At 46.3% G+C, this 27312-nt stretch overlaps 1 protein-coding gene across 3 annotated transcripts; it reads left to right on the top strand.

The window, feature by feature from the left end:
* Positions 1 to 1807: 1807 nt before the first annotated feature.
* On the top strand, positions 1808 to 27312 carry BSCL2 (BSCL2 lipid droplet biogenesis associated, seipin). Of its 3 annotated transcripts, none has more exons than XM_035099041.2 (11): positions 1808 to 1904; positions 6204 to 6841; positions 11004 to 11085; positions 13498 to 13641; positions 15786 to 15920; positions 16399 to 16496; positions 17180 to 17321; positions 18368 to 18443; positions 20163 to 20243; positions 24853 to 24936; positions 26937 to 27312. In XM_035099041.2, exons 2-11 carry the CDS (start codon positions 6633 to 6635, stop codon positions 27095 to 27097), a joined length of 1212 nt encoding a protein of 403 aa, XP_034954932.2. In that variant the 5' UTR covers positions 1808 to 1904; positions 6204 to 6632; the 3' UTR covers positions 27098 to 27312. The 3 variants fall into 3 exon arrangements, with proteins under 3 accessions (XP_034954932.2, XP_060125281.1, XP_060125282.1); XM_060269298.1 differs by having other exon boundaries at positions 1848 to 1957; XM_060269299.1 differs by lacking the exon at positions 1808 to 1904 and adding an exon at positions 1911 to 2006.

Here is a 27312-nt window from a genome sequence, read left to right as displayed (position 1 = left end):
GAAAGAGAACATTTTATTGATCGTCTCCGTTTTCCGCTCGGTGCTGCCACATGGCACTCCAAAGCCTTGCCTGCTCCTTCACATCGAGAGAAACTGCCGATTTCCATCTTCAGCTATTCGGAGGCCTAAATCCCTGCAATTTCCCCCAGTGGAAAGGGGATCTAGGCACATAACCGAAACCTACGAAGCTACACTGCAATGAGCCAGAACACTGATCCCTCTAGCATGCAGCAGTATACACTCTCCAGTTTTTTGGACAGGGGTCTCTCCCAGATGTACTTGGAGATGCAGAGGATTGAAACTGGGACCTTCTGCATGCAAAGCAGATGCTCTGCAACTGAGCTACAGCCTCAAGAGGTACCATTTTCTTGGCTGTTTATTAACCCATCTTCCCTTCTGCTTCCCCTTCTTAGTGAGGGAGGAAACAACAGAAGAGCCTGCTAGATCAGGCCGAAGGCCCATCTAGTCCAGCATCCTGTTCTTACAGGGGCCAACCCAATGCCTCTGGGAAGTCCAAAAGCAGGAATATATGCAAAATTTCACAAACTAAGGTTTGTAAAATAAGGATATCTGCATTAATTGTATTTTTATTTTTATACTCCTTTTAATTTTTATTATACCAAACGTCTGGAATGGATTATTGATACGTATCTCTGCCCCATGGGTGCTGCCAATGAGGAACAGGGGGCAGCAACCCCACAAATCAAGTAAATCAATTAAAAATACTTAACTAACTGAGGTTCTGCCCCCCTCAACATAAAGCCTGCCCCCCTAACATACATCTTGGCTACGCCCATGCTTTGCCCCCCTTTTGTCTTTGCTTTGATGTTTCATATCTCCTTCCTCTGGTGACAGCAAAAAGGTTCTAAATAATGAATTAAAAAAATAAAAATAAAGTGTCAGGTTTTTGATACACCATGTACAATTTAGGCTGTGCATTATTTTTTCCAGGAATGCCACGTACCGTACTTTCTGGTTCCAATAAGATAAAGTTGCTATCTGAATATCATTTCAATGTTAAGTTATGGTGTTATCATTAATAGATGCCCAGCTAATTTTTTCTTGGTGTGTGGAATGTCGGCATTTTGAATAATAAAATGATGCACCAACACCAGTTGTGGGGGTTGCTTTCCAATTTCCTGTATTTCACCAAATAGTAGATTCCAGGGTGTACAGACCTGCAGGCAGGTCCATCACACGTGAGAATACGTGGCTAACTCAGCACAGCCTCTCCAGCACCTTCCAACATTCATCCTAGACAACTGTACTGGGGCATTTAGGACAGGCATAGGCAAATTCGTCCCTCCAACTTTGGACTACAACTCCCATCATCCCTGACCACTGGTCCGGTTAGCTAGGGATGATGGGAGATGTAGCCCCAAAACATCTGGAGGGCCGAGTTTGCCTATGCCTGATTTAGGAGCTCAAAGCATCTCACACTATTCTGCCATCTCCCCATACTATCCTCACAGCAATCCTGTGAGGAGGACCGGCCAAAGGCCACCCAGTGAACTGAGTGGAGATTTGAACCCCAAGCTTCCCCTCCCCCCCAGCACCATCGTCCTTGGCAGAGGATGGGAAGAGGCCTGGTTCTCCTCCTCCTCCTCCTCCACCACTGCTGCTGCAGTCGCCATGGAAACGGGAGGCAGGCGGGCAGCATCAGCATCCTTCTCCCCACGTGACTGGAAGATGCTCGCAGCACGAGCGTTTAAAAAAAAGAGAGAGGCCCGCCTCCTCCTCTTCCCTCTCCCTCCCCGCCCGGAGGATCGACAAGGGCGGGGCCAAACCCGGAAGAGGCCGTGCCAGAGCCAGTTTTTGGAGAGACAGAAGAAATAAGAAGGGGAGGGGGGTGAGGGGGAGGAGGAGCTGCAGCCTCAAGCCGGCGCTGGAAACGACTAACTAAGGTGGTTGAATTCTCATCCCTCTTCTACAAGTGTAGCTGGGACCAGAAGTCCAGGTGTATAATTACCTGTCCCCGCATATGTGACTGGGACCCAGGCGTTCGGGTATCTACTTTTCTCCCCCCCCCTCCATCTATGGCTAGAACCCAGGCGTCCGGGTATCTAATTATCCGCCCCCCCCTTATTTTTGGTTGGGACACAGGGGTCCGGGTGTCTCTAATTATCTCCCCACCCACCTAGTTGTGGCTGGAGTGTACAAGTACCGTAGGTTTCTGACCTTCTTTACCCACTTCGGAAGCTGTGTTTGAAACCCAGGTGTCCTTCCTTACACACGCACACCTGCTTTCGAAGGAAACCTCGGAGTGCATAGTTTACTTCTCAAGCTGTCGTCCGTCAAAGGTGGGATTTAGGTAGTGGGAACTCTCCCCTCCCCCCCCCGCAAAAAAAACAATATGGGATGCAAGTCGGAAGTGCAGAAACTTACCTTATAATCCCATTGTTTCTGAAGTATATTTAAATCAACCCCCCCCCCCCCGCCGTCGCACATACAAAATGCCTCCTTTTTCATCAGCGGTTTTATTGGTTGGGAAGTGCTATAAGGTCTTGCTTGCTTTTGCTAGCCTAAGCTGTGATCTGGTGTGTTAAGTATCTTTTTAAAAAAACAAGAAGATTTAGCTAGAATTGAAACTGGGCTAAGTTCTGCTTGGAGTAAACCCATTGAAACCCATGTGCTTCTTCTTCCTCCCCCCCCCTTTGGTTTTCAGCTCTTGTCGTGTTTGGCAGAACGGTAGTATTTATCTATTGGATGAAGGTAGAGCATTGGTAATATTGTTTTAACAGATGCATTTGTGGATTCGGTTTTATTCTGTTATCTTTCTTCTGTACTTGGAAAAACAATAAAAATATTTTTTTTGGGGGGGGGGGGAATCCATGTCCTTAACTTAGTCATGTCCACTCATTTCAGTGTGGCTACTAATATTGGATTAATATTCAGTGTGGCTACTAATATAGGACTAATATTGGATGGGACCAGATGTTGGGTGTTTGTGTGTGATACAGGGTGCATGTACTGTAGTTGGGAAAAGTGCACACCTTTCAAAAGAGGGTTGTCAGGGCTATAGGTGACTCCTAGCCACAATGTCCATGTGCTGCCTCCGCTGTCTTCAAATACCAGTTGCTGAGAGTTGCTGTTGAACTCGCCTGCAAGCTTCCTATTGGGGGATCTGGTTGGCTGCTGTGAGTACAAAATGCTGGACTAGTTGGGCTTTTGGCCTGATTCAGCAGGGTTCCACTTCTGTTCTTTTGCTTATCAAAGGGCCCAGAGCTTAATTGGAGCTTAGTCTATGTAGCTGAAACTCTGGAACGGGAGAGATAGCAACTAGACCAAGGTTTGCTGGTAGATAGGAGCAGAATGAAGTGGATCAATGAGGGTTTCTGATTCTCGGTAGTTTAATAGCAAGTTTTATATATATCTGAACCTTGGTGTTCCCCAAATATTAATGGGACTTTATATACTTGAGTAGGGACCCAGGTGGCGCTGTGGTTAAACCACTGAGCCTAGGGCTTGCTGATCAGAAGGTCGGCGGTTCGAATCCCTGTGACGGGGTGAGCTCCCGTTGCTTGGTCCCAGCTCCTGCCAACCTAGCAGTTCGAAAGCACGTCAAAATGCAAGTAGATAAATAGGGACCGCTACAGCGGGAAGGTAAACGGCGTTTCCGTGTGCTGCTCTGGTTCGCCAGAAGTGGCTTTGTCATGCTGGCCACATGACCTGGAAGCTGTACGCCGGCTCCCTCGGCCAATAATGCGAGATGAGCGCGCAACCCCAGAGTCGGTCACGACTGGACCTAATGGTCAGGGGTCCCTTTACCTTTACCTTTATATACTTGAGTGCTGCAACAAAGTTGCTGTTTAAAACCCCAGGTATAGAAATTCTCTGTCACTACTGGCCTCTGTTTATCTTTCAACCTCCGTGTTCCTTGTATAAATATGACTACTGCACTGATTACTCTAGTTCAGGGGTCAGCAAACCTTTTTAGCAGGGGGCCAGTCCACTGTCCCTCAGACCTTGTGGGGGGGGCGGACTATATTTTGAAAAAAATATATGAAGACATTCCTATGCCCCACAAATAACCCAGAGATGCATTTTAAATAAAAGGACACATTCTACTCATGTAAGAACACCAGGCAGGCCCCACAAAATAACCCAGAGATGCATTTTAAATAAAAGGACACATTCTACTCATGTAAAAACATGCTGCCCGGATTTAGAAGGTGATTGGGCCGCATCTGGCCCCCGGGCCTTAGTTTGGGGACCCCTGCCTAGTTGTCTTTGATAAAGTCTTTCTGATCTTTTTTAATGCTACTGGTATCTTCAGAGATCTGGATTATTCAGGGAAAGACTTGTTTGTTAAACTTTTTTTTTTTACGGGTTATCTTGACTGTGCAATGAAGGTTTCATATCTATAGGGAGGCTATAATTATAGTGTGCGCGCTGGCTTTCTGATTAGGATTTCTATATTCTATTAGGAAATGTGCCCTGTAACCTGCTAAGGACTATTATCTGGTTGTACTTGTATATTGGTGATTTCTTCACCATTCCTGGGTGTTGCTTTGACTATAATTTGGAAGAACAGCAGGTAGAAAAATAAATTTGATTGTGTCTGGCTGCGTTTTAAAGTTTTGTGTTGGAATCCTTGGTCCAGAATAACATAAGTATAATTTGTTTCTGAATATGCTGGTTATCCCAAGGGTGTTGCTTACTGGGGTGTAGTAGCTAACGACCTCAAGCTCCAGAACCAGCACTTTATATCCAATTCTTACCTAACTCTCCAAGCAACTATTTTGCACCTGACTCTGCTTGATAGATCATATAGTAACAGTAAGAAGAGGGAAATAAGTTGCTAATAGAAGCTGAAAGTTCGGGCTTTACTGCCTTAGAAGCTTGTCCTTTTTTCTTTAGCCACCTCCTTCTCTCTAAAGTTCTGTAAACACTGTTTCTGTTCTGCACTGAGGTCTAGTTCTCACTGAAATGTCAGCTTGTGTCTGAGCTGTCGCTCTTCATCCTGCAGTAGGCGGCTTCCTATTTAATGTATATCCCTGCATGTAGAAAGTCAGCATGTTAAGGATAGAGGTTTACCCTACCTTTCTAGTTTTCTGTGTACAGGGATATTTTACTTTTGGGAGGAACATGGGCCTTTATCTTTGCATGTGGGTGGGGGTAGTCTGAAGTCATTCAACCCTGATATAATTTTTGAAGAATTAGGCCAGGACATGGAAAGCATTGAAGCAGAATTGTAGAGTTAGACCGGAACACAAAGCTCATCTGTCCAACCCCCTGCAATACAGTGGTACCTTAATTCATTCCTAAAGTCCGTTCTTAACCCAAAGTATTCTTAACCCGAGGGACCCATTCCCTACATAGGCCTCCCGCGGCCCCGCAAGCCGATTACGTTCGTATCCCAGGGCAAAGTTCACAACCTGGAGCACCTACTTCCGGGTTTGAGGAGTTCGTAACCCGAAGCGTTCATAAGTAGGATGGTTCGTAACCCAAGATACCACTGCACAGGAATCTTTTGCCCAATGTGGGGCTCGAACCCACAACCCTGAGATTAAGAGCCTTGTGCTCTACCAACTGAGCTGGCGGGTCCCTCACTGGGAGAAGTGAAGTTATAGGGAAGCAGGCAGAGGGCCTTCTCGGTAGTTGCACCCTCCCTGAGGAACACCCTTCCATCAGATGTCAAACAAAAAAAAACCCATTTGACTTTTAGGGAAGTTTTTAATGTTTGATGTTTTATTATGTTTTTATATGTGTTGGAAGCTGCCCAGGGTGGCTGGGGAAACCCAGCCAAATGGGCAGGGTATAAATAATAAACATTCTTCTTCTTATTTGCAATAAATCTCTGGTATGCACTGGTGAGGGTAAGTGGTGGGCAAGGGATCAGAGATGCTGCTGTCCATTGTGATTATTGTTGAGACCTGCAATTGAAAAACAAGACACATTTATGAAATAAGAACTAGTCCAGCGGAGGAACTCCGGTGTTCCAATTCCTACATCCCATCCCTTTTCCCTGTTTGGCGTCTAACGCTTTGGTCTCTCCCAGAAGTTTGATACTCCTTGCTTGACCTTCTACATTTCCTCTGGATCCTCTCTTGTAACTCTCTCCATCAACGGGCTCCTCCTTCCCTCTTCTGTTCACCCTTCTTTAAAATTCACCCCACTTCTGTTCCCTGCAAAATCTGGTTCCTCTGTGCTGAGATTTTCTCTGACCTTGGATTTGCCATCTTTCTCTCCCCTTTCTCCAGGCACCTTCCCACCCACGATGGCGCTGAGCCTGCAGAGTTCCTGATTCCCACGAGGACGGTGTGCTGTGCTAGGCAGCCCCGCCACCCGCCATGTGCCGGAGTCACTGAACCCCCCCAGGCCGCTCCATCTTTCTCATGGATATAAAGAGCCTGCAGAAAGCCAAGCGACGCAAACAGGGCAGCATGCGAAGCAGGAGCCAGAATCTATTCCCTGAGTAGGAGGCTTGGTTGCCATCCAGCTGGGAACAAGGGGAAACTTTTTTTATTATTTTTACTAGCCTCCTCATTGCCTGAGGATCTGCTGTTACATTCCTGGTTTTTCTCCCAGTTGCCGTTGAAGGCATCGAAGCTGCTCAGTGCATTGACTCCTGCCGGTTTGTTGACTTCGTTCCACTGGATCCCTCTCTGTTGCCTTCACCTCCCGGCGCCATGGCGGGCAGCACCGGACCCTTCCTGCCATGGGCGCAGGAAGTGGCGATGCTGTTGATGCTCCGTGTGCGCCGGACCGTCCTGCAGACGGCCATTTTGCTCTGCGTCTTGTTGCTTCTCCTCTGGATCTCGGTCTTCCTCTATGGCAGCTTCTACTACTCCTATATGCCTACGGTCAGCTACGTCAGCCCCGTCCACTACAAGTTCAGGTCAGTTTGGGGTTGGTTTCCATTGTAGTGTCCATTGCAGTCCTCTTTTGGGCCCTCCACCAAGTTAGGTGTGGTGGTGGGGGGTCTTTTCTGTGGTGGCACCTTGGCTCCAGAACAGCCTTCCTGAGAAGCTTCTCCAGCCACCGTTACAGGTGTCTTTCGAGTGCCAGGCTACAACTGTTGTTGGTTTGTCTGAGCTTTTTAACTAACTGTGACTTTTATGGAAGGTGTTCTACACCAGGTGAAAGAAATCATAATCGTAGACTTTTAGCTTGTTGGTTTTGAATGTCTGATGTAGATTTTTTTCAATTTTGTTCTTCTATATGGGGCAATGACGATAAAGATAATCTATCTATCTATCTATCTATCTATCTATCTATCTATCTATCTATCTAATCTTTAAAATTCATGCAAGGGTAAACAAGCTGACTCTGGCCTGCCAAATTTGTGTCGCTGCTGTTGGATGATGTGCACACAATATGTCGTAGCAGTAGACTAGTGCAATGGTTTTTAATCAGGGTGCTGTGGCACCCTGGGGTGCCTTGAATGGTGGTCAGGTGTGCTGGGGGCAGCACCGGCCTATATCCTTCTTTCCTTCCCTCCTCTGATGCTCTCTCACATCTCTACCTCCAAAGGCTTGTGCAGCTGTTTGTTGCAGCAGCCCTGGCAAATGGTGCCTCTGGGGCCGGCCAAGGGGTGCTGGTTACTGGGAGCTGAGTGGCCTCGGAGGAAGTAAGCAAGCAGGCGAGGATTCCTGAGGAGAGGGGAGAGGACAAGGGAGAGTGTCCACCAAAAAGGTGAGGGGCTCATGGCTCAGCAGGCAAGGGTCGACATAACTCAGCTCCTGAGACTCGGAGCGCATATCCCCACAGGGGAGCCACAGAAGGAATATACTTGGTCAAGGGAGCCATGGACTCAAAAAGGTTGAAAACCTCTGCTCTAGTGTAACAGTTTCCAGAAGAGTAGCTCTATTCGTCTTTGCTGTAAAAGCCTAAGGGAAATCTTAGGAACACAGGAAGACGGGCGCATTGGACGCAAGATTAAAGAACGCTTGTTTGCTTCATCAGATGATGGTGCTACTTCCTCCCAAACCTTTTGGTACCATGTTGCTGGGGTGGTTTTTCTCCTGCTCCCTTTGATCTTATTGTTGTTGTTTAGTCATTTAGTCGTGTCCGACTCTTCGTGACCCCATGGACCATAGCACGCCAGGCACTCCTGTCTTCCACTGCCTCCCACAGTTTGGTCAAACTCGTGTTCGTAGCTTCGAGAACACTGTCCAACCATCTCGTCCTCTGTCGTCCCCTTCTCCTAGTGCCCTCCATCTTTCCCAACATCAAGGTCTTTTCCAAGGATTCTTCTCTTCTCATGAGGTGGCCAAAGTATTGGAGCCTCAGCTTCACGATCTGTCCTTCCAGTGAGCACTCAGGGCTGATTTCCTTAAGAATGGATAGGTTTGATCTTCTTGCAGTCCATGCAAGATCTTCTTGCAGTCCATTTGATCTTATACACCTCCCCCCAAAAAATTATCTTGCTTTTGGTGTGTGTGTGTATTTACTTGCCCTGCGAGGAAGCCACCCACTGTTCTACCGCAAGGTGCTGTTTTGGGTGTGGACCTGCCCTTCTGCTGCATCTCTGCCTCAGGTGTGACTGGAGCACCTGAGGCAGCGACACAGAGGCTGAGCTAGGAGGCCGAGCCGACTCTGTGACTCACGGTGAGGCACAGCAACAGGCTTTTCTGTGGCTGGGAACTGTAATTCTCTCAGCAAACAGTTCGGTTTTCAAACTATCCTCCCCATCTCGGCCTGCAAGTTTACATGGGTGCAGAGATTGGGGGCCGCAGGAGTCAAGATCTGGATGGGGGAGGGAGAGAGCAGTTCATAAGAAGTTGCCTTACAACATGTCAAACCATCTAGACCACTATTTTACACTCTGGCTGGCAGCAGCACTCTAGGATTTCAGACAGGAAGTCTTTTCCTCAGCCCTCCCTGAGACCTTCTACATGCAAAGCCGGTGCTCTACTGCCAAGCTGCAACCCTTTCCCTAAACACGCCTTGAGTGGGCCCAGCTCTCAAGCGCCTTACCATTGCCTGGGTTTGTATCTCTCCCAAATTCAGTGGTGGGGGGACGGGACTTCTGTAACTGTGACTTAGCGCACACACACAAAAAAGCCTCGAACACACAAAGCTAGGATATCCGGGCAAAAAAGTAGGACAGAAGCTTTTTGCCTTGATACACTATTTTGTTGTTGCAGGGGTTTTGTTCAGTGTGAAGTAGCACAACCCAGACACAGATTTAGGCCCCTGGTGACAATGAAGCCAAGAGTCCGGCTGAGGGGAAGGCAAGAGCCGTAGCTCATCAATAGAGCATCTCCTTTGTGTGCAGAAGGTCCCAGGTTCAAGCCCAGCATCTACCAGTGGGGCTTGGAATGCCCCCTGCCCCGCCTGAAATATTGGAGAGCTGCTGCCAGTCAGTGTAGACAACACTGAGCTAAATGAACCTGACTTGGTCTGACTTGGTCTAATACAGCTTCTATGTGGGGTGTCCAGGTGGCAATGAACACCTGAGAATGCTGGAGGCAGCTGTCTTGGCAGGGGGAAGGATACAGTGGTACCTCGGGTTAAGAACTTGATTCGTCTCAGAGGTGCGTTCTTAACCTGAAACGGTTCTTAACCTGAGGCGCGCTTTTGCTAACGGGGCCTCCTGTTGCTGCTGCGCCACTGGCGCACGATTTCCGTTCTTATCCTGGGGCAAAGTTCTTAACCTGGAGCAACCACTTTGGTTAGCAGAGTTTGTAACCCGAAGTATCTGTAACCTGAGGTACCACTGTAGTCTAAAGTTGCTCTGGTGGCTGGAGCAACTTCCCTATGAGAAAAAAGTTCGAAAGCTTTTGCAGCTTTTTAGCTCAGAAAAATGTAAGAAGGGCAAGGTCAACAAATGATGTTTGAAAAACCGGATAGACGTGTTTTTTTACTCCCCCACCCCCTTCCATCTTGGATATTAGAATGCTTATGTTGTTGCTTTCTGTTCTGAATTTCTTCCCACAAGTCAATTTACGGTATAATAACAGTATATTTCCTGTTACAGTTGTTACGGTATAGTTACGGTATAGTAACAGGAAAACAGTTGCATATATAAATAACAGTTGATTGCAGATATATAAAAGACAATTACTGTAAAAATAAATAAATATAAACGTGGTACAGCACATACATAAAATCATTTCAGATCAGAGACAGATTCCAACTATTGCCCCATCTACTCAATTGGCAGGAGATTGAGGAGCTGACCAAAGGAAGTACTAACTCCACACACTGTGTATATATATATTTGTGGAATTTGCTGCCTCAGGATGCCTGGGGTGGCCTCTCGCTTAGATAGCTTGGCCAGCTGAAAAGGGATTAGAAAAAAATAATAATGAATGGGGTTGGGGGGGGGTGAGGAGAGTTCTGTTAAGGGCCAGCAGTTGTGGTCGCTAAGTGGATCCTCCATGTCAGGAGCAAAATTCCTCCGAGTACCAGTTGCCAGAGAGCAGCAGTGAGAGAGGGCTGTTAGCTTTGTGCCCTCCCAGAGACACTGTTGCTGTTTTGATTATTAACATTTACTTTACCACCCGCCCTTCACCAGCAGGTCCCAAAGCGGGTTACAACAGTTTTTAATCCGTAAGAAAATACTACATTCACAAGAACAGGCCGGGGCCTGGAAACAGACACCTCAGGTGTCAAAGGACCAGGGCAAAGAGCTGTGTCTTCAGCATTCGCCCAAAGCTGTATAGGGAAGAAGACAGGCGCACCTCTGCGGGAAGGGAATGCCGCAACTTAGGGGGCTGCCACAGAGAAGGCCCTGTTACAGAAGACCCAAATTTCTTAGGGAGGTGGAATTACAGTACTAGAAGGGCCTACTGTGCCGATCTTAACACCCAGAAGGATCTGTAGGGAAGGAGGCCGTCTCTCTGATATTTGGGGCCAAAGTCATTCAGGGCTGTTTAAACACTAGCATGAGGACCTAGAATGATCCAGAAATTAACTGGCAGCTAGTGTTGCTGTTTTAGAACAGGGGTTATATCTAAAGGAGTTCCAACAGGAAATTTGTTCTTCGTTGGGCAGGTCTCTCAAGTTCTGAATGTGACCTTGTTTGGGATCTTTTGTCCTCCCCCCCCCCCCAGGACTGACTGTGGCCAAATTGGATCAGAACTGTGCTCTTTCCCTGTTGCCAATGTTTCTTTCATCAAGGACAACCGGGACCGGGTGAGTTAATGGCTTCACTGGCCATTGATGTGCTTGGCACTAAGGTTGACATGCAGACTCCTCACTGTTGTCTTGAATCGAACGATGGAGATGTGGTTGAGAAGACTCTGGTCAAGGGAGTTGTGCAGAGCTCAAGCAACATTTCCCCCCATCCCTCAGTCTGGCCAACTTCTTAACTGGAGATCAGCACCTGAGAATTGCCGGTTAAATTGGGAACTTGACAATTTGATTTAATCAGTTAAATAATTTCAACAATTTGTACACCGTTTAATCCCAGTCATCACAATTGTGTATGGTGCCTTGAGCCCTTTGGAGGAAAGCCTGCCTTTTTTTTTTTAGACTTCTGCATTCCATGGTATAGCAAAATCCTACAAATTCCCTTTTCCAGAGCTTGCAAGAAGCTGTCTGCTCAGAACAATTGGTTGGTGAATAACTCCTGAGCCAGATGATGTTTTAATATTTGTTTATACTGCTTGCTATAATTTAAAAATATCAGTCGTTTTCATTTAAAAAATAGAAGTAAAAACCGTAATATTCAGTGAAATGTCCTAAAAACTAGACAAAAAGAGAACAAGGCTATATATATCTCACAGATGAGACTGAGCTGTCTACAAAATGGAGATGAGACCCTCTTTTGACTGAAAAACTCAGTTCCAAAACTCCAAAGTGTCTTTCATCACAGTCCTAATTAATTCTTATTGGGGCGCAGGTTCCTTGGGAGCAGATTCTAAGCTCTGCCGGTGTCCCAGAAGATGTGCCCGGTTTCTTTTAAGAAGTAATTTCATCACCTGCACCCCAGACAATGGTATTCCTGGAAGGCATGGGATAATTTTTTTCAGCAAACTGTCTCCAGTTTATAAGTGAACCTTAATTATAGCATGCACTAGACCTTGGGCGCTTGGGCAGAAATGCCCAGTTCAGCATTTTTCGGAAGGGCTTCTAGCTCAGTGGCAGAGCACACACTTAGCTCTCAAAATGTGCCAGGTTCACTGTCCTCTTTTTAGATGCCGGCTGATAACTTCCTTCTGTTTCAGTAGGCCTATCCAGACATTTAAATGTCTTAAACATGTCTTTATTATGAACTGTATTTTTTTTATTTTATTACAGAAGAGTTTGCCATTGTGGGCTCTTCTGGGAGGAAGGCAGGGTATATAAACTTAATAAGTAAATAAAATGGATTGTGGATATAATGCACAAGGATATAAATCCAGGTCCATTGTCCATGTTCCTGACAAGTTAGGACACTCTTACTATTCCCATTTTACAGATAAAAATACTGAGAGAACAGCACCTAGCCAGATGCCTGAGATGAGGCCTGGGCCTGGGCCAGAGACTTCCCAGCTTGTGCTCTGGGCTGCGATGATGCGCCCATTATCTGCGGCCTCGCAATTAAATCTATAAAAAATTGCCGCCCCATAAAAATAAGATTATACCAACCCACGGGTGCCTAGCCTAAAGAGAGGAGCGGATTGAAATTGTCTCTTAAGGTTATCCTGCCTAGTCATCACAAGGAAGCAGAGAAGGCCCATAGCTCAGTGGCAGACAATCTGCTTTGCATGCAAAAGGTCCCCGGTTCAATCCCTGGCATCTCCAAGTAGGGCTGAAATGGGGGCTTCCTGCTCAAATCCTTGCAGTGTAGACCAGGGGTATGCAACCTAAGGTCCGTGGGCCGGATGTGGCCCAATTGCCTTCTCAATCCGGCCCACGGACAGACGGGAATCAGCGTGTTTTTACATAAGTAGAATGTGTCCTTTTGTTTACAATGCATCTCTGGGTTATTGGTGGGGCCTGCCTGGTGTGTTTACATGAGCAGAATGTGTGCTTTTACAGTGGTACCTCTGGTTAAGAACTTAATTCGTTCTGGAGGTCCGTTCTTAACCTGAAACTGTTCTTAACCTGAGACACCACTTTAGCTAATGGGGGCTTTTGCTGCCGCCGCATGATTTCTGTTCTCACCCTGAAGCAAAATTAATAACCTGAGGTACTATTTCTGGGTTAGCGGAGTCTGTAACCTGAAGCGTCTGTAACCCGAGGTACCACTGTATTTAAAATGCATCACTGGGTTATTTGTGGGGCATAGGAAATCGTTCATTATTTTTTATCAAAATATAGTCCGGCCCACCACATGGTCTGAGGGATGGTGGACCGGTCCATAGCTGAAAAAGGTTGCTGACCCCTGGTTTAGACAATACTGCTAGATGGACCAATGGCCTGACTTGGTCTAAGGCAGCTTTCTATGTCTGTATTCCTTTCGAAGGGAAAAGAAGACTGCTGCTGCTGCACTTGAGTGCAGAGCCAGCCTTAATTGTTTTAAGACGTTAATTAATGAAGGACCCTAGAATTCCACTGATTAAATGTGAGGGTGTAAGGGGTGTGTGTGTAGTGTTTCTCTATCGCCTTCTCTGCCCTCAGGTCCTCATGTACGGCCAACCGTACCGCATCTCGCTGGAATTGGAGCTGCCAGAGTCGCCGGTCAACCAGAACCTGGGGATGTTCATGGTGGTCATTTCGTGTTACACCAAAGGTGGCCGTATCATCTCCTCTTCGGCCAGATCGGTATGTCCAGGGTTTGCGGGGGAACTGCATGGTTGGAGCAGGGACAGCTGAGTGGTGGTCTCTCCCCAGTGACCTATAGCTGGAGCGATGACATGAGTACTGCCCTTTTCTGCAGTATTCCCCCTCCCCGTTAATGGCACCCCCCTCCCAGGAAGCCTGCCCGGAGCCAGCCTTGCCATAATTTCAGCAACGGGCAAATGTGTTTTTGTTTTTCCAGGCTTTGGGCAGCACCGGTGATATATACTTGTGGGTATAGGGCAGTATACAAATAATAATAATAATAATAATAATAATAATAATAATAATAATAAATCAATATACCCTGTACTTTATTCGACCGATAGTCAGAAAGAAAAAACATTTCTCAATACAGATATAAAAATATAAAACTGAAGGCATCAGAGGGATACATAAAAATATAAAAATATAAAACTGAAGGCATCAGAGGGATACATAAATGGGGTATGACCTCGCTACTAAACCTGCTACAGGTAACCCACATCAAGACATTTGATTATACGTTTCCGACACTTGAGCGCCAGGAAGAGGAATTTAGCCACTGAGAAGGTTGTTTTCCCAGTGGACTTGTTTAGCAAATATGCTGCCTGCCGTTCTCTTAGTCGGGAACTAAACTGAGATAAATATGGGGCCATAAGATATTGCCTTGAATCATTATAAAAGGGACAGCTCAGTAAAATGTGTTCTGTGGATTCTACCTCACCCAAGGGACAATGGCACATTCTCTGACCGTATGGGACTCCTCCGAATCTTTCCCTCAAAACCGCTGAATCAAGGACATTCAGTCTAGCCGCAGTAAGTAGTCTGCGGTATTCCACGTAGTGGATATCCGCAAGGTAACGGGCTGGTGCAGTCTGATACACCTGCTCCCCTAAAAACATCCCAGATTTCATGCGGGCTATGTCCTCCTGTATTGCGATATCCCATAATAATAATAATGATAATAATAATAATAGGATAGACTGGTGATTCATATTTTATCCTGCAGCTTCCGGCAAGTTGTAGGAGGTGAAGAGTTGCCCTATCTGGTGGGGCATGGGCGTACCCAGCGAGGGGCAGGGGGGGGCAGCTGCCCCCGAAGCAAAAAAAAATTTTTTTTTACCGTATTTTATGGACCATAACCCACACTTTTCCCCTCCGAAAACTGAAGGGGGAAAGTCGCTGCGGGTTATGGAAATTGGGCTGTTTTCGCCCCCTCCGTGGCTGCAGCCAGCAACAGGGAGGGGGGAGGAGCAGCCTGAGCTGGGGGGGGGGGCGGACAGGAGCTCCATCCTTCCTTCCTTCCTTCCATCCTTCCTTCCCCCCTCTTTCTTTTTTCCTTTTTCTCTCTCCCTCCCTCCCTCCCTCCCTCCCTCCTCTCTCTCTCTCTCCCCTTCCTTCCTTCCTTCCTTCCTTCCTTCCTTCCTTCCTTCCTTCCTTCCTTCCTTCCCTCTCTCATCCCCTCTCTTGCCCCCCCCCAAGTTTTGATCCCGGGTATGCCCTCGTGGTGGGGCACAAAGTCCCCACTTATGTACTAAATAAAATAAGTTTGCTTGACTTACATTTTGGGAACCGAGGTTGGAAATGAGCATTCTGTAGTGTGGGTAGGTGTCCATGCGGCCATTTTTAAAAAAATTATTTTACTATTGAACTATCCCTAGGCTTGGGAGAAGCTGCCATACCAGGTGGGATACAAAACCTTTAGAAAAACCCATCATAGTGCACCTCCAGTGCATTGGCTTTTTTAAAAAAATAAGAAAAAGGTAGCTGGCAACCTCTGGGGTGTTTAAACCCTCTTAAATGCTGCCCTCTTCTGGGATACTCCATTCCACTCCTCCCCCAACAGCCAGTCAGCATTCTGTGGCCATTCTCACTCTTCACTGGGCTGTTTAGGGGAAACTCCCTCCAGTACCCTCTAATTCCCCCCCCCCAAAAAAGAAACAGGCATGGCCAAACTTGGCCCTCCAGCTGTTTTGGGACTACAACTCCCATCGTCCCTAACTAACAGGACCAGTGGTCAGGGATGATGGGAGTTGTAGTCCCAAAACAGCTGGAGGGCCAAGTTTGGTCACCACTGCCCTAGAAGATGCTTTGCACTCCCTTAACGGTGACCCAGTGACCGAGTCCGCGCTCTCCCTCTCTCCTAGGCCATGCTACACTACCGCTCGAGCCTGCTGCAGATGCTCGACACCTTCGCCTTTGCCAGCCTGTTCTTGACCGGTTTCACAGAACAGAAGCAGATGCTGGACGTTGAGCTGTACTCAGACTACAAGGAGGACTCGGTGAGGGGATGCCATTGCTCTTCTCCTTGATTTCCTGCTTCCTCTAGGGAAGACTGTCATTTCCTGTTTCCCATCTCCTGGCCAGTCCTTCGTACCTGACAATATTTTTATCCCACCACCTACTGGGGTAGTTTGCCGACCTTTGGTCCCCACCCTGCACTCAGCTCTCATATTGTGGCTCCTAGAAGCTGTCAGCCTTGCTTCCCAGGCATGGGCTGCTTAGTGCAACAACTCTGGGTTAGCGACATCTCACACGATCTCGTGGGATAATCTGACTTCCTGTGAGATTTTGCTAGTGCATCCCCACAAGTTAATCGCACAAGTTAAATGCGTGTAAGACCTTCCTTTGCACCAAATTTGCGGGGGACGGGGGACGGGACGGACAATCTCTCTGCATTTTGGGAAGGCACAGGTATTTGCTGTTACACTGACACACAAAAGATGAATCGGGGGACTTTGCTTCTCTTTCTGCTTGTAGTACACACCAACAGTCGGTGCCGTGATTGAAATCCAGACCACAAAGATCCACATTTATGGCGCCCAGCTGCGCATTCATGCCCATTTCACTGGACTGCGGTGAGGACTGTTGTTTATTATTTATATGAGCGTTTTTTAGATTTCTTCAACATGTAAAAATACAATGGACTTGAAGTAGAAATCATTCACAGTTCCACTGCAAGGCAAAGGTGATTCACAGATCATTTCACCCGGCAATTGTGGTAACTCCTTCCTTGAGTAGTTTGGAAAGTTTTGAACTACTTCAGTGAACTTTGTTAAGCCAAACTAGTTCATTCCAAGCATGGAGAAAGAAGGAAGGGATTGTTTGAGCCTCTGTCCACAGCACACTCCTGGGAGCAAATTGCAGAAGGGACAGCTGCAAAATCAATTTTTTTAAAAACCACATAAAAACTATTATTATTCAATGTATTTCTGTTTCAGCTTTATCCCTAGTTGGAATCCATGGCTGTTTACAGCATTTAAGAACAACAGTATAAAATACAAAGCAATACAAACTAAACTAGATAAATATGATAATTAAAATACATCAGAGCACAGGTGGAATCAGCAACTGAAACCCAGTTTGCCCTGACAGCCGCCCAGTGACTGACAACCTGCTTCTTGGTTTCCAAAGGCCTGTGTTGAATAGGAAGGATAAAAGAGAGGGAACCAGTCTAGCCTCTCTTGCGGGGGAAATTCCACAATATGAACAATGCACCTCTTAACACCTCCCCCTTCCTTCCTGTTCTTGTCTCCCATAGGTATCTGCTCTACAACTTCCCGGTGACGTCCGCCATCTTGGGTGTGGCCAGCAACTTCACCTTCCTGAGCGTCATCGTCCTCTTCAGCTACCTGCAGTGGATCTGGGGCACTGTGTGGCCCAGAGAGTCCTTATCGATGCAGGTGAGAGACAGTGCCAAGGATTGGGGGTGAACTACACTCTGTAACTTGTCACAGCCCTGGTTGCTTGGCCCAAAAGGAAATGTGGTTGGAGCAAGCCCACCTCACCTTCCCTTAGTCATATAAATGAACCACTACAGAACATGTTGCTAATAATAATAATAATAATAAGTAAAGGTAAAGGGACCCCTGACCATTAGGTCCAGTCGTGACCGACTCTGGGGTTGCACACTCATCTCGCATTATTGGCCGAGGGAGCCGGCGTATAGCTTCCAGGTCATGTGGCCAGCATGACAAAGCCACTTCTGGCGAACCAGAGCAGCACACGGAAACGCCGTTTACCTTCCCGCTGTAGCGGTTCCTATTTATCTACTTGCATTTTGACGTGCTTTCGAACTGCTAGGTTGGCAGGAGCTGGGACCGAGCAACGGGAGCTCACCCCGTCACAGGGATTCGAACCGCCGACCTTCTGATCAGCAAGCCCTCAGCTCAGTGGTTTGACCCACAGCGCCACCTGGGTCCCAATAATAATAATAATAATAATAATAATAATAATAATAATAAATAATAAATTTATTATTTATACCCCACCCATCTGGCTGGGTTTCCCCAGCCACTCTGGGCAGCTCCCAACAGAATGTTAAAAACACAATAAAACATCAACGATTAAAAACTTCCCTAAGCAGGTCTGCCTTCAGATGTCTTCTAAAAGTCAGGTAATTTATCTTCTTGACATCTGATGGGAGGGCGTTCCACATTACCAAGAAGGCCCTCTGCCAGGTTCCCTGTAACTTCACTTCTCGCAGTGAGCGAACCGCCACAAGACCCTCGGAGCTGGACCTCAGTGTCTGGGCTGGACGATGGGAGTAGAGATCGCTTAATATACCAACCTGTACAAATGAGTTACAACCAGCACAGTATACACTTCCCTTCACCCCTCAGCTGAGTCTCAGTAAAAGAAATCTAAAATTTGGGAGTGTTCAGTTACCAACATAATTCTGATTTCCGTCCTGTCTTTTCTCTCTCTTCCTCACCCCATCCCCGGGTAGTTATCTGGCCGGGAAAGATCCGGAATGCTTCAACATTCAGAAGACGTCCGGCGACGGATTGTGGCCCCTAAAGAAGGTACCGTGGAATTGGGAGCCAAGGGGGTTTCTTTTAGGGCTGTTTTGGTGGCACCTTCCCAGGTATGGAGCATTCCCTTCTCCAGTTGTTGCTGGACTCCCAACTCCATCAACCCCAGGCAGAATGGCCTAATGGTCCGAGATCACAGGAGTTGTAGTCCGGCAGCATCTAGAGCAGGCACCCCCAAACTTCGGCCCTCCAGATGTTTTGGCCTACAACTCCCATGATCCCTAGCTAACAGGACCAGTGGTCGGGGAAGATGGGAATTGTAGTCCAAAACATCTGGAGGGCCGAAGTTTGGGAATGCCTGATCTAGAGTTCCCCGCACTGGCTACTCCTGTCTTAGGCCACATTCACACCATATATTTAAAGCAGGGTGCTGAGAATTGTTAGGAGAGTTTTGTTTTCCCCACAGAGCAACTATCCCCCCAGTGGTACAACAGTCAACCTCTCTTCACAGGGAACTCTGGGAATTGTAGCTCTGTGAGGGGAATAGGTGTCTCCTAACAACTCTCAGCACCTTTAACAAACTACAGTTCCCAGAATTATTTGGGGAAAGCCACCAGTTTTTAAAGTGGTATCATAGTGCTTTGAACGTAGGAGAATCACCAGCTGCTGATGTTTTCATGTTCTTCTGTTTTCTGGCAAAGACTTTTTGTTTTCCCCTCTCTGAAATTTATTTTTGTTTTCACACTTCATTAAACCGAACAAAGCAAACTTCAGCGAGTGCATTGCAAATTTCAGAGTACAACGAATCTTCTTTCCTTTCAGAGATATATATAGCAGCTCAGTCCAGCATTCCTCACATTTGGTTTATTCATTAAAATGTCACCTCTCTCTCAAAAGAACTTTGGGATGTTGGCATTCTAAAAACCACCCTTCTTTTCAATGCCATTTTAATAACTCTTTAGTATCTTGTATATCAACATTTCAGGCTCTTTTTATGGCTTTTGGGATATGTCTGCCCTTTACAAAGTTGTTTTTTAAAATAATTATCTGGGCTTGGGCTGTGGAATCATGCCTGCTGTTTGTTTTCATCTCTGCTCTGGTTCTTGCCTTGTGGTTTAGTTGGATTTTAGAGAGGGTTTTTGTTTTGTTTTGGCATAACATGGATTTTGTTTCAAAAGTGTTTTGACTTCCTTACATTGGCATCTGCCCAGAGGACCCAGGCTGCGGGGAAAGTGATAAATAAAAGGGGCTAAGTTCTGAGGGTGCAAGGCCACAGGGCCCAGGTTAGAAATGGTTAAAAACCCATTCTCTCCCCTTATTATTAATTTGTTCAGCAATATTTTTTTCAAAACAGAAGTCAAAACAGCCGCTGGGATTTCAGGGCAGCGCTCGACAAAGCGTTGGGTTGCATCCAGCTTAAGTTCTACTCAAAAGTAGACCCACTGAAATGAATGGGCCCAAAGTTGGCCATGTCCATTGATTTCAATGGGACTACTCGGAACAGGACTAACACTGGATACGACCCACCATTCCCGGCAAGACTGAAATGATTAGCTGTGAGGCTATGTGACTGTTTTTCAGGTATTATTTTTTAAGTGTGTTTTAAATGTGTTTTTATTTCATTCCTAATTGTTTCACTACTTGCTTGCTAACCCAGGGCTCCTCTTTGGGAGGAAGGGCAGGATAGAAGTTTTAGCAACAGCAGCAGTAATAATAATGCAATGAATAAAATTATTTTGAACTCTTTTTTTGGTTGCCTTTGTTCTACAGGCCCTGAGGAAATAGAGGCTGCCTCACGTCAACCAGAGGATGTGGGGGCTGATGAAGAGGAGGAGGAATTGTCGAGAGCAGGTCTGCACTTTTTTAAGATGCTCTTTTGCCTTTCGGATGATCGCTTTAAATATATATATACAGTTGCTCTTCTGGATCAGACCGAAGGGCTAGATGGATTAGGAGTTTGTTGCCCACAGTGGCTGGCCAGCTGTTTTGTGGGGGGGGGGCGCTAACTTGCTGCCTTCCCCTACTTCCCTTCTAATATGGACTGCCCTTGAACTCCAAGGGGTTTTGCCTGGCTGCTGGAATGTGCCTTTCAACTCTAATGATGCCTCTCACTTGCCTGGTTGGAGGCTATACATTCGTATGTCCATTCGACTTCAGAAACGTTCGACTTCCAAAGTGCGGCTTCTCATTGCCTGCAGGAAGCTCCTGCAGCCAATTGGAAGCCCAGTCAGATGTTCGGCTTCTGAAAGAACATTTGAAAACCGGAACAATCGCTTCCAGTTTTCGATCGTTCGGGAGCCGGAACGTTTGACTCCCAAGGCGTTCAGGAGCCAAGGTACTGTACAGGGAATCGGGCCTGTGCAGAGTGGGGGGCAGATGGGTACACTTGCTCCGGGCCTCGGAGGGCTAAGCTGGGCCTCCTCTAGGGGCCTGCCAGACTTACATTGTCATGCCAAGAACGCCACGGGCCTCTCAGCAGACTGGGGACTCCCGCCCCGGACCTCAGACAAGCTCTGCACAGGTCTGCGGGATAAGCTGGTGATTTAATGGGATAGAATGGAGTAATCTGGAAAGAGGCTAGCTGGATCCTTGGTCAGGAACAGCCCACATTGTAATATTTTGTTTCCAGCCCCGTTCATCTAATTTTCTTTTTCTAACCCTTGTGCTTATGATGTTGTACATGGTCTAAAGGTAGATAAAAATGACCTTTTTAAAGAAAAGAAAAGAAAGAATATATTTATTTGATCAAAAAGATATAATTGATTAACAAATAAAGATTAAAACAATGCAGTTGTTTGAAATTAAACACACACAAAGCAATAAACAATTAAGGACACTAGAGGACAAACAAAATAATTCATTTCCAACTAGATGACAACTAGTTATTTTGATAGGGTAGCAGTGTTCAAATGCCTCTGGCAAAATATGCTACTGCTTGGAATTTGTTTCAGTTTCAAGTGTGAATTATGATAAGACCTTGAGGACAACATCTTGATTTTTTTAAAAGCATTTCATTATTATTTTTAAAAAGGGCATGTTACTGCATGTCCAGTATCAATTATAACCATCATACTTTTTCTCAGGGATTGTGAATGCAACAGTTGACATCTACTTAAACCACACATTCTTCCAAGTAGTTTCACATACACCCACACACACCCAATGCATGGTGAAATCTCGCTTAGTAATTAATTCAGTATATTTATTAGTGGCATTGTTTGTATTCAAGTGCCTCAAAGCAATTTGCACGCACACGCACACAATGAAATAACATTAAAATCAGATAAAAACAGCAGTAAACTGTTTAAGATGCTCATCTGATAATATATCTAAAAGGGACAAGTCCTATCCACCCCACTGAGCTGGTGAGATGTGGCTACTCTCTCTGTTCCCTTCCATGCATGATTTATGTCATTATGACCTTAAAATTTTGCAGAAATTAACCTCTGGACCAATTTCTCAACATAACTCGTATCTGGATCTGGTTTTCACCCCATCTGGACAGGCACTGTGCCAGTTGCCTTAAGATTTCGTAATCGTGCACAACATGAAATGGCCCTGTCTTTGGTTTTTATCTTGAACCCACTGAAAATAAATTGGGTAATCTTGTATTGCAGTGTGTGAAGGGTGGAACCTCTTCTCCTGCATCCCATCCCTGGGTCTCTGTTTGAAGTTCATGGTTTTAAAAGCCTTGGATGTGCCTCTTCATCTGCTGGCAAGTTGCAAAGTCCCAGTTGTGTAAGCTGTCCATACACACACAGATGGAGAGTTGTCTTTCTTTGTACCTCCTCCAGCTTTATGATATCCAGAGCCAAATTTTAAAACCTTTTAAAAATAAATTTTTATTAGCTTTTTGCATAAAATTTGACACTGTTCATTTCACTTTCAATATAATTATTTGTTACATTTGGACTTCATGTCCTTACATCCATAATGTCCCTGTTGCGTTCCTTTATCTGCTGCCGTATCTGCCATTTATTTTCTGTTGTATTATAACTTACGTTTGTTCATTTATTCTCAATAATTTTAAATTTGAACTAAATTTTAAATTCCTGTCTGTTTGCTATAACGCAGGGACAGGGAATCATTTTTGTCCCCAGAGCCGCATTGCCTCCTGGGAGCTACATGACAGTGGTGGGAGGGACAGCAAATTTAAATGTTTACCTTCGTGCGGTGGGTTAGTTTCTACATGCATTCATGCAACCCCCCCCCTCTATCTCCATCTGGACAAGCAAGAGGCCTTACTGGAGTTCAAGGACCCGTTCCAGACAGGCAAAAAATACTGAAGGAGGGTGCAAAGTGAGGCTGGCAAGGCATGTGGCCTCAGGAGTGTGGCCTGAGGCTCCCCAACTCTTCTGTAATGGGTTGAACGAGGGCAAATAAGCCAAGATTTGACATTCTGCTCTACAGAATTCCCTGTGGGTTGGTGGTTCTCATGTCCAGGCACGAGGCAAACAACTTCCTCTTTTAAACATCTCTGGGGAAGGGCCAGAGCATTTGTTTTGCTTGCAGCAGATCCGAGGTTCAATCCCAGGCATCTTATCCTTAGGATAGCTCAGTTGGTTACAGACTGGTGGTGATGATGCCAGGGTTGCAGGTTCGATCCCCGTCTGGGACAGCTGCATATTCCTGCATTGCAGGGGGTTGGACTAGATCAGGGATGTCCCAACAGGTCGATCTACTGGTAGATTCCCACAATGTTTTTGTAGATCGCGGTCAATCTCTGGCTCCCTTTCCTCTACGTCGGTAAATCTGACTCCTGCCCCGCCCCCTCGTCCTGCCCTCCATTGTTGTTTGAACTCAGGAAGGGAAAGCGGAGCTCCTTCTGTGCGACAATTTCCATCCATAGTGATGTGAGTGATTTAACCCCTCCTTCCCTTGCTTCCTCCCCCCCCACAAAAAAGCCGAAAGTCGCCTCCCCAGAAAGCCTGCACCTTAACTCCCCAAAAACAACTTTGACCTGAACCCGGGTCTTTCCTCCTGCCAAAAAAAGCTCAACCACTTTGAGCTGAACCCCTAAAAAAACAGGGGTAGACCACAGACACATTTTAATTCTGAAAGTAGTTCGCAGTCTCTTGGGAGCTGGCCACCCCTGGACTAGAACTAGATGATCCTCAGAGACCCTTCCAACTCTATGATTCTATGACCTCCAGACAAGGCTGGGAACGACTCCCTTTCTGAAAGCCCTGGGGAGTCAGTGTAGATGGTGCTGAGCAAGATGGACCAGTAGACCAACTCTGTATTGGGCAGCTTTCCTATGAGTGCGTTCCACAAATGGGGTATTCCGCCGTGATTTCCATGCCATCTTAGACGCTCCCTCTTTTTAACACACAATTTCCAGCTTACAGGCCTGCCTTGATTTTCTTCCACCTCCTCCTTTATTGAAAATTATATCATAACATACGAACAGAAACAAACAAATAAAAGAAGGAAAAAAGGATTTCAATTTTAACTGATACCTACCACAACAGCATAAAGGTAAAGGTAAAGGGACCCCTTCCATTAGGTCCAGTCGTGACCGACTCTGGGGTTGCGCGCTCATCTCGCATTATTGGCCGAGGGAGCCAGCGTACAGCTTCCAGGTCATGTGGCCAGCATGACAAAGCCGCTTCTGGCAAACCAGAGCAGCACATGGAAACGCCGTTTACCTTCCCCGCTGTAGCGGTTCCTATTTATCTACTTGCATTTTGACGTGCTTTCGAAATGCTAGGTTGGCAGGAGCTGGGACCAAGCAACAGGAGCTCACCCCGTCACAGGGATTCGAACCGCCAACCTTCTGATCAGCATACAACACGTCAAATCATAAATCAATAACCAATTACTTACTGTATAATAAATAATCTAACAAACACAAATAAATCAATCAAAACAAACCAACCAACAAACATACATTTAACGCTAAATCCTATCCAGATCTTAGACTTCCACTTGTCGTCCTCTCAAGTTACTTGATTAAACCACTTCCTAACTGCTTTCCAGAACCACTAAACCTTATATTTGCAAATTATTTCATTATACAGTGGTCCCACGACTTACGAACTTAATCCGTTCCGAATGCACATTCGTAGGTTGAAAAGTTCAGAAGTCGAACCGCGGCTTCCCATAGGGAAAAAAATATTCGGAAAAATTCGTAAGTAAAAAAATAAAACGCATGTAAAAATTCGTAAGTCGAAAAAACCGCATGTAAAAATTCGTAAGTCAAAAAAACCGCATTTAAAGCTGCCAGCGGTTTCCGTTCGGATGTAGAAAAATTCGTAAGCGTGCGGCCATTTGTCCTGTTCATAAGTCGAAACCTACGGTAGTCGAGGGACCACTGTATATCCTCCTTTCCTTTATTATCAATACAGATGATTATAAATGGATCCAGGGTTTTATAGTGGGGCACTGTTTTTTCATATATTTGCCGAACTTCCCCCAATTTTGATGAAATTTCTGATTACTACCTCTTGCTTCTGCCCAGTTGCTGAGATGCAGACCCAGAAGAGCAATCTAGAGAAACCTGATTCCGGGGCAAGGTCGAGTCTGGACAATGGGATGAGCGAAGGTAGGTAGCATGTCCTGGTCCTCACCCGAGCTTTCTCCACCCCACCCCTCCTGGATCCATGTTTTGCAGGCAGTATATACCAATAAACAAGGAGACTCTGCAAAGCTAAAGGGACACACACATATGCATGCACCCACCCCAGGATGGAGAATTTCAGGCCTTGGGGCCCAAATGTGGCCCTCCAGTCTTCTCTATCCCCCCCCCTAGGACTTTCCACAAGCCACACCCATTTTCAGCCTTCCTTCACACCCATCTTAAGGTGTGAAGCCATAATACCTGTTGCTTTCTTGGGTGGGGAAGTGTGTAAATAAACCTCTAACTGTTATTAAGCTGGCATGTAGCCTGCTATACAAAGGTAAGCATAGCATAGGACTCTCCTTCCTCAGAGGTTTTTAAGCAGAGGTTGGATGGCTTAAGCCCAGGGGTCAGCAAACTTTTTCAGCCGCGGGCCGGTCCACTGTCCCTCAGACCTTGTGGGGCACCGGACTGTATTTTGAAAAAGAATAATGAACGAATTCCTATGCCCCACAAATAACCCAGAGGTGCATTTTAAATAAAGGCACACATTCTACTCATGTAAAAATGCACTGATTCCTGTACTGTCCACGGGCCGGATTTAGAAGGCGATTGGGCTGGATCCGGCCCCCGGGCCTTAGTTTGCCTAACCATGGCTTCTTAAGCTGTTGTGGATGCTTTAGCGGAGATTCCTGCATTTCAGGGGGTTGGACTGGATGACCCTTGGGGTCCCTTCCAACTCTATAGTTCTATGATCCTATTATCCTTTGCCCCGCCCTCTTTGTTCTCTTGCCCCACCAACCTCATGCTTACCATGGGAAGTCAGTTGTGTCCTGCTGGCCCTGATTACAGAAATTTCACACACACACTGATGTTGTTGCTTTCCAATATCAGGTAGCACCCTTTGGTAGCATTTCACTTCCTTTCTAGGAGGGGCTATAGAGAGACTTGATTTTTAAAAAGTGAAAGCTCAGAGTCTGCAGTAGGGCTGGGCGATAGCTGGTTTTCAACGTCGTGATATATCACCAGCTAAACATCGCCATATACTGATACATCACGGTGTCCGAAATAAGGATGGAGCTACGTAGAGGCCTTGGCAACTTCACAGTTTTTCTTCCATCATGATTTTAGCCGGTACCTGCTCTTGTGATTTGCTGCCCCCTGTAGGAGAGAGCTGATCCTGCAGAGTTAACATAGGCTGGCTTCACAGCACACACACACACACACACACACACACACACACACCCCACGATTCGCAACATATTGAATATTGAAACCAATATCACGATACAGACTTTCAAACCAGTTTTGTATAGCGATATTGAAACCAATATCACGATACAGACTTTCAAACCAGTTTTGTATAGCGATATATGTCCCGGGGGCCCTAGTCTGCAGCATCTGCCTAAGGTCACGACCGGAAAATTTCACAGGCACAGTTGTGCCAGGTTGGCAACTGCTTTTATAATGTCTTGCAGAGCAGTCCTAAAGTGGAAAAGAGCCAGTGTAGTGTAGTGGTTAAGAGCGGTGGACTCGTAATCTGGGGAACCGGGTTCGCGTCTCCGCTCCTCCACATGCAGCTGCTGGGTGACCTTGGGCTAGTCACACTTCTCTGAAGTCTCTCAGCCCCACTCACCTCACAGAGTGTTTGTTGTGGGAGAGGAAGGGAAAGGAGAACGTAAGCCGCTTTGATACTCCTTCAGGTAGTGATAAAGCGGGATATCAAATCCAAATTATTATTATTATTCTAGAAAAGCTGTTGATACTGATTTCATTCTAAATATGTTATTTTAAAATGGTTATTACTAGTATTAGTGTTACTAATACCAATAAAAACTAACACTGTGGTGTTACATTTAGGTTAAATTAACAGTTAATAGCTGAAACTTAGCTATGAGCCCTCCTATTTGAAATGCCTGGATAACGGGGGCCTCTTTCCAACATGCAAATACTGATTTATCTCCTGTTCGCTTATTCATTTGCAGAGGCGGAATTTGAGTCTGTGGACAATTCCACGCTGCTTGCTGAGGCCAACTTCCCAGTCCCTTCCCGGGACGGGGACCCCTCAAGCCTGCTGCCCCCAGGGGCCAGGACCCTCACGCCAGGCTCAGAGATCCGACAGAGAAGTACTTGCTCCAGTTCCTGAAAAGGGGGCGGGCGGGTCTGTCTGCGGCTGCATGAGCCCCTCCTTAGCCTTTTGCACTGCTCCCAATAGCTTGCACCCACCACAGGCCTTGCTCTCCAAGGGGAGCCTCTGCTCCCAGCTTGTGTTTACATTCCAGCTCCTTTTTCTCTCCCCCCACCCCCTATTCCTCACCCGGAGACACTGTAACTTAAAATAAAGATTTACCTGCTAACGAA

This window comes from Zootoca vivipara, chromosome 17 (genome assembly GCF_963506605.1).
Source record: "Zootoca vivipara chromosome 17, rZooViv1.1, whole genome shotgun sequence".
NCBI classification, from domain to species: Eukaryota; Metazoa; Chordata; class Lepidosauria; order Squamata; family Lacertidae; genus Zootoca; species Zootoca vivipara.
This window is presented reverse-complemented; position numbering and strand designations above follow the sequence as displayed.

Coding starts and splice junctions, on each gene's coding strand:
- BSCL2 (XM_035099041.2), top strand. CDS start 6,633: ATGGCGGGCAGCACCGGACCCTTCCTGCCATGGGCGCAGGAAGTGGCG. Junction 11,086..13,497: donor TCAAGGACAACCGGGACCGG/GTGAGTTAATGG, acceptor CTCTGCCCTCAG/GTCCTCATGTACGGCCAACC. Junction 13,642..15,785: donor TCTCCTCTTCGGCCAGATCG/GTATGTCCAGGG, acceptor CCTCTCTCCTAG/GCCATGCTACACTACCGCTC.